At 42.0% G+C, this 7,246-nt stretch overlaps 1 protein-coding gene across 1 annotated transcript; it reads right to left on the reverse strand.

The window, feature by feature from the left end:
- Nucleotides 1-4,380: 4,380 nt before the first annotated feature.
- Nucleotides 4,381-6,517, reverse strand: LOC136141763 (LETM1 domain-containing protein LETM2, mitochondrial-like). Its single transcript, XM_065899903.1, has 2 exons — nt 6,471-6,517; nt 4,381-4,831 (listed from the first exon to the last, which is right to left on the reverse strand). Exons 1-2 carry the CDS (start codon nt 6,515-6,517, stop codon nt 4,381-4,383), a joined length of 498 nt encoding a protein of 165 aa, XP_065755975.1.
- Nucleotides 6,518-7,246: the final 729 nt, after the last annotated feature.

Here is a 7,246-nt window from a genome sequence, read left to right on the forward strand (position 1 = left end):
CCACTGTGTGCTAGGTGCTGGGATAAAATGAGCAAAAACAAATAAGAATCCCTTCCCTCATGGAACTTCTAGTCTAATGGGAGAGACAACCATTATTGACTAATGATAATCCAGTAATTCCACAAATTACTGTGAAAGCATACCAGATAAGTACCATGAAAGAGAAGCGCATGATCCTGGGACCTGGTGTGAGTAGAAAGCTAGCACACTCACGCTCACTCTCGTGTTCCCCTTCTGTTCATGGAACAAAGCACAGAAGACAGTATTTTCTAAAACTGTGGCCATGATGTGTATATATGTATGTCTGGGGAATGAGTAGTGCTGAGGAAAGAGGAATATTTAGATAAATCACTTCCTCATTCCCCCCATCTTCCTGCATTCACTAATGCCTTCCTTGGAATCCTATGGTATTAATTCTAGATCCTGTTTACTTTAAATGTAAGTAAAATAAACCACTGCCAGGCAGTTAAATATTGCAATTTGATTCTACCCCTTAAATCTGTCTCAAATCTATCTTCTTTTTTTTTTTTTTGCGGTACGCGGGCCTCTCACTGTTGTGGCCTCTCCCGTTGCGGAGCACAGGCTCCAGATGCGCAGGCCCAGCGGCCATGGCTCACGGGCCCAGCTGCTCCGCGGTACGTGGGATCCTCCCAGACCGGGGCACGAACCCGTGTCCCCTGCATCGGCAGGCGGACTCTCAACCACTGCGCCACCAGGGAAGCCCTATCTTCTTCTTTTTTTAAGAAATGTTATTTTATTTACTGTTATTATTATATTTTATTTATTTACTTTGGCTGCGCCCGGTCTTCGTTGCGGCACTCGGTATCTTCATTGCAGCATGCATGTGGGACCTAGTTCCCTGACCAGGGATAGAACTCAGGCCCCCTGCATTGGGAGCGCGGAGTGTTACCCACTAGACCACCAGGGAAGTCCCTCAAATCTATCTTCAAGTTTTCACTCCTGATGCAACTTTCATAATTCTGGCTTTTTCATCTCTCTCTTGTGCTGCTGCAAAAACATTCCGGCTGGTTTTCCTGGCTGGTTTTCCTCACTTGGCTCTGCCCTCTTTAATCCTTCCTGCCAGCAACTTGTTTTTCTAAAATACAACTCTAATCATGGTTGATTAGATTATTTAGATTGATCTAAAATAGAGATTACTGTTTTTCTCACCCCCTGCTTACATACACCTTCCATTACTCACCACTGTCAAATTCTGAATTCCTTAGGGTGGTAGATGCTTTCCAACCTGACCCAAACACATCACATTTGTCTCATTTTCTCCCACCCATCCCCTTGTACTCCCTGCTCCAACCACAAAGAATCAGTCAGTGGTCTCTGATTGGCATACTCTTTTACACTGTTAAGCCATCTTAAGTGCTATTCCTTCTATCCAGCGTGCCTTTCAAACAGTGTGGTAAAATTCTACTACTCTTAAAGTCTCAGGTCCATGGTCACCTCTTCCGTGAAACATTTCCTGGTCTGCTTTCAAAGTTGCCCTCTCTGTCCTCTGCTAGTGTCGTGTCCACGCCTTCATCCATCTGTCTGGGAGAGTGGCACAGATGGAGAGGATGCAGGGGCTGCCTCGGTGGTCCAGCGCTTCACCTTCACAGTGACCATCAAAGAAGGACACCCTCTTCCCAGGGACTACTCACAAGCACTAAATGGTCTGTTTGGCTGAATAAATCATGCGTACTGTTCAACTAGTCACTGCAGTAACAGGTGGTTTTTGTTTTCTTTATTTTTTCATGGTAAAAAGTTAAAATTGAGTGGAGAAGGGATAGTTTTTTTCAGCAAATGATGCTAGAAAAACTGGATATCCACAGGCCAAAAAAAAAAAAAGAACTTGACACTCATGTTACACCTGTCACCAAAATTAACTCAAAATGTAAAACTCAAAACTATAAAACTCTTAGAAGAAAACACAGGAGAAAATATAGGTGACCTTGGGTTTGGCAGTGAGTTTTTAGATACAACACCAAAAGCATGATCCAAGAAAGAAAAAAATTGATGAGCTGTACTTCATTAAAATTAAAAAGATTTGCTCTGAAAAAGACACAGTTAAGACTGGGAGAAAATATGTGCAAAACACATATCTGATAAAGAACTTGTACCCAAAATATACTAAGAACCCTTAAGACTCAACAAAAAGAAAACACACCGATTAAAAAGTGGGCAAAAGATTTGAACAGACACCTCCCCAAAGAAGATACACAGATGGCAAATAAGCATGTGAAAAGATGCTCAATGTCATATGTTATTAGAGAATTGCAAATTAAAATAACAATGAGATACCACTACACACCAATTAGAATAGCTAATAGTCAAAGCACCGACAGCACTAAATGCTGAGGAAGCCACAGGAACTTTCATTGCTTGCTGGTGGGAATGCAAAACGGTACAGCTACTTTAGAAGACAGTTGGTCTATTTCTCTTGAAACTAAACATAGCCTTACCATACAATCCAACAATTTGCTCTCCTAGGTATTTATCCAGATGAATTGAGAGCCTGTGTCCACACAAAAACCTGCACATGTGTATTTACAACAGCTTTATTGATAATTGCCAAAAACTGGAAGCAACTAAGATGTCTTTCAAATAGATGAATGGATAAATGGTGGTACATCCGTACGATGGAATGTTATGCATTGACAGAAAGAAACGAGCCAGGAAAAGACATGGAGGAACCTTAAGTGCATCTTCTAAGTGAAAGAAGGCAGTCTGAGAAAGTTACACACTGCACGATTCCAACTACATGACATTTTGGAAAAAGCAGAACTATAGAGTAAAAAGATCAGTGATTGCCCCGGGTTAGGGGAAGAGGGAAGAGGGACTAAAAGGTGGAGCACAGGGCATTTTTTAGGGCAGGGAAACTATTCTGTATGATACTGTGATAGCAGATACATGACATTATTTTTTTTTCAAAACCCATCGAACTATACAACACAAAGAGTGGACCCTAATGTAAAGTATGAGATTTAATTAATACTGATGTATAGATACTGGTCCTTCGATTGTACCAAGTGTACCACACGAATGCAAGATGCTAATAATGGGGGAAATAACAGGGGGAGGGAGATATGTGGGGACCCTCTGTACTTTCTGCTCAATTTTTCTGTAAACCTAAAAACTGCTCTAAAAAACAAAATCTATTAATTTTTTAAAAAGTTTAAAATCCTACATACCTCTTTGGATTCACTTTCAAAGATGACGGCAACATCTCTGGGAAGAGTTTCAGAAACGCTGGCAATAAGGATTCCATGAAGGGAACAATGATGAACACCATAAATGGAACCAGGCGGAATAAATCAGCACACGTTCTCAACAGCTAAAGAATCAAATGCATATGCAAATAGTCATTATTTTAGGACACACCAAAAACAAAAACAAAAGCCTGCCTTGGTTCTTAAAGTGTTAAAAAAACCCAAGACAGATTTTCTGCAGCTGTTTATAAAATGGAAAGGCCGGATTTTCCTCTGTACCATAGCTCTGAAGTAATATTTATGGGATATCTTCAATGAAATCCATGACAATCAAAACATGTTATTGGTGTCTCTGAGCTTTTATCTAAGTTAGGGGTCTGTACTTTAATAACATGGTATCTGTTAAAATTGCTTTTTCAAATGCTTATACTTAATATATTAACAGCAGTTTCTACTCCAGATGCACAGATCAAACTTGAAGCCTCTCAACCCCTTGGAGAAATTAGAAAACACAATTATAACCATTCCATAGACAAATATACACAAATTTTAGGAACGCTGCCTAAAGTTGTACAGAAAGTCAGTTGCAGACAAGTAAGAAATTCTGATTCTCACCATGAGTTACTATTCCTACTCTGGGATTTTTTTTTTTTTTTTTTAATGCGTTACGCGGGCCTCTCACTGTTGTGGCCTCTCCCGCTGCGGAGGACAGGCTCCGGACGCGCAGGCTCAGCGGCCATGGCTCACGGGCCCAGCCGCTCCGCGGCACGTGGGACCTTCCCAGACCGGGGCACGAACCCGTGTCCCCTGCATCGGCAGGCGGACTCTCAACCACTGCGCCACCAGGGAAGCCCCCTACTCTGGGATTTTTAAGATGAACTTGAAGTGGAGCTTAAAAGTTGGTTCCAGGGCTTCCCTGGTGGCGCAGTGGTTGGGGGTCCGCCTGCCAATGCAAGGGATGCGGGTTCGTGCCCCGGTCCGGGAAGATCCCACATGACGCAGAGCGTCTGGGCCCGTGAGCCATGGCCGCTGGGCCTGCGCGTCCGGAGCCTGTGCTCGGCAACGGGAGAGGCCACAACAGTGACAGGCCCGCGTACCGCAAAAAAAAAAAAAAGTTGGTTCCAAATAGTTCATTTTAACTTTCCATTTTCTTTCGCAAATATGACTCTTGCCCTACCCTTCATCCCTCTCGTCTGGTCAGCACCTGTCCGTGCAACAGCCTCCAAACCATTCTGGCAGCAACTTTGGTGTCAATCCAAAGCAAATAGAATCCATTGTGATAATATTTAAGTTCATCCATAATTATCTGCCTATAAGATCGCTTTTCTTCCTTAATCTTCACTCCAGTTTCTTCTGTTGGCTGAGGGCTTGGCACCTGTGGCTTCTTTGCGGTTTGCTCCAGCTGAGGTTTACCCGGGACCTCCTGCAGCCAGTAAGCAGATGTGTGCAGCTTTTGTATTACTCTAGTCCTTAAGTGAAGTACTTTATGGCCTGTCTGAGTAGGATAGGAGTACTTCTTGCTGCCATAGTTCTGCATATATGTTTTATTTAAATGGGAATCTGGTAAGTGAAGAAATGCAAATGATGGGGAGTGAGAAGAGCTGGTGGGATGGACACAATGGCTAGGGAATCTGGAATAAAGAACAACATCCTCTGAGTTGAGCACATACTATTACAAGACAAAAAATTAAAGAAATAGATATTTTATCTGGTAAAAATAGAACAATCGTTTTTAAGCCTGCATTTTAAAAGTAGATTATGTTCATGAATGAATGAAATATAACTGTTTAGCCCAGTTGAAGGATAGTATGCTTTATGGGTGAATGATATACTCTAAGAGAAATATTAATAAGTTAATTCCTAAGAATAATTGCCGTATTACAAGTTAGAAACTCTGTGACTACTGATTTAAAAAGCAAACATTCGGGCTTCCCTGGTGGCGCAGTGGTTGAGAGTCCGCCTGCCGATGCAGGGGACACGGGTTCGTGTCCCGGTCCGGGAAGATCCCACATGCCGCAGAGCGGCTGGGTCCGTGAGCCATGGCCGCTGGGCCTGCGCGTCCGGAGCCTGTGCTCTGCGATGGGAGAGGCCACAACAGTGAGAGGCCCGCGTACCGCAAAAAAAAAAAAAAAAAGCAAACATTCTTTTACCCTGGGTTATGTTTGAAAGTTTTGTCTCTATTATCATAAAACAGGTGGAACACTTGTGTCTTTAGCTAATCTACTGACGATATATATATTGTTTGAATGAGACATTTCATGGTCCCTGTAGGGATAAACCAATCACACAATACTGCTTTGTCTGTGCAGTGCCCAGGGACTCCTTCAAATGAGAGGGACTTACTACTGAAATGCCCTTCACGTAAGATTCCTAAAGAATGTTAGGAATAAGAGTTAGAATTGGGCTCCGCATACAGGTGAACCGGTTTGCGGAGCAGAAATAGAGACACAGATGTAGAGAACAAACATATGGACACCAAGGGGGGAAAGTGGCGGGGGGTGGGTGGTGGTGGGATGAATTGGGAGATTGGGATTGACATATATACACTAATATGTATAAAATGGATAACTAATAAGAGCCTGCTGTATAAACAAATAAATAAAATTCAAAAAAAAAAAAAAAAAAAAAAAGGAATTGGGCTCCCCAGCCAGGGATCTCTACAATCTAGTTTTGTGACAACTCACAATCTTCAGCTAAACTGACACATCAGATTGTTTGAAAGTAAAAATAAGACCCATCTAGCCAAAGACAACTTCTGGCAAAGAGACTTCTTTGGGCAAAGAGATGGCTTTTTCCATTCGTTCAGACTATTTTTGAAGCATGCCAAGTATAGCACTTTTTGAATGGCCAAAAGGGAAAATATACAACATATCTGGCATGCAGTAAGTTCTCAGTGAATATTCTTTGCAACAAATAAGTGATAACAGACCTTACTGGGGCAGGTATATATCCTAGAATTGGCTTGTTTACCAGCCGTTTTACTCCTTTTTACATCTAAGGGCCTCATTACAGAGGTGTCACTCTAAAGCCATTACATCTTGTATCTTACCTGTTCCCACACTTCTACAAAATTACTCAGCCTGAGTTCTAAAGCATATAGAGAATCTGGGGTAAGTTTAAATACATTAAAATGTCAGCTTCCTAAAAACCAACACAATTAAAACCAACAAAGCTTTAATTTTGTACTAAACCTATCCTTTTACATGTATCTTTTCCAACTAGAAAAATAAAGTTTATATAAATATTGGGGGGTGGAATTCCAAGGCTTACCTTGCTCGGGCAATAGCTAAGACTGTTTTATAACTGTAGAAGGCCATATTTGTGTTTGTCTCAACAAGTCAACATAGGGACCTAGACAGAAGGAGTAAGTAAACAATTCAGTACTTTAAAGACACATCAGGGCTTCCCTGGTGGTGCAGTGGTTAAGAATCCGCCTGCCAATGCAGGGGACACGGGTTCGAGCCCTGGTCCGGGAAGATCCCACATGCCGCGGAATAGCTAAGACCGTGCACCACAACCACTGAGCCCGCGAGCCACAACTACTGAAGCCCAAGCGCCTAGAGCCCATGCTCCGCAACAAGAGAAACCACTGCAATGAGAAGCCTGCACACTGCAACAAAGAGTAGCCCCGGCTCGCAGCAACCATAGAAAGCCACCAGGCAGCAAGGAAGACCCAATGCAGCCAAAGGAAAAAGAAAAAAATCAATTATACAGATATCAGGATTTAAGTGTTTTTAACTATTGCAAGGGTAGAAAATTTGCATATTCTATTCAAGGTGTAAAATTTCCTTCAAGAGCATTTCCAACAATCACGAATAATATTTTCTTAGCCCTGGATTTGAGAATGGTTATTTGAGATCCCAACAAATAGAAATGATCTCGAATACGATGATGTTCATGATGGTGATATGGTCTTCAAAGACATTTTGATTTCTGGTCAACAGTACTGAGTAATTTACTTGAACGGTTGCCAAGTAGTTAAGAAATCAAGACAAGCTTATTTGTAGCCTAAAATTACAGGTAGACAGTAAATATTCTGGATTTGT

Source organism: Phocoena phocoena, chromosome 21 (assembly GCF_963924675.1).
Source record: "Phocoena phocoena chromosome 21, mPhoPho1.1, whole genome shotgun sequence".
NCBI lineage: Eukaryota > Metazoa > Chordata > Mammalia > Artiodactyla > Phocoenidae > Phocoena > Phocoena phocoena.

Excerpts from the sequence above, each read along its gene's own strand:
- LOC136141763 (XM_065899903.1), bottom strand. The coding sequence starts at position 6,517 with ATGGCCTTCTACAGTTATAAAACAGTCTTAGCTATTGCCCGAGCAAG. Across the intron at positions 4,832-6,470 it reads TTAGCTATTGCCCGAGCAAG|ATTCCCTAGCCATTGTGTCC; the intron begins GTAAGCCTTGGA and ends TCTTTATTCCAG.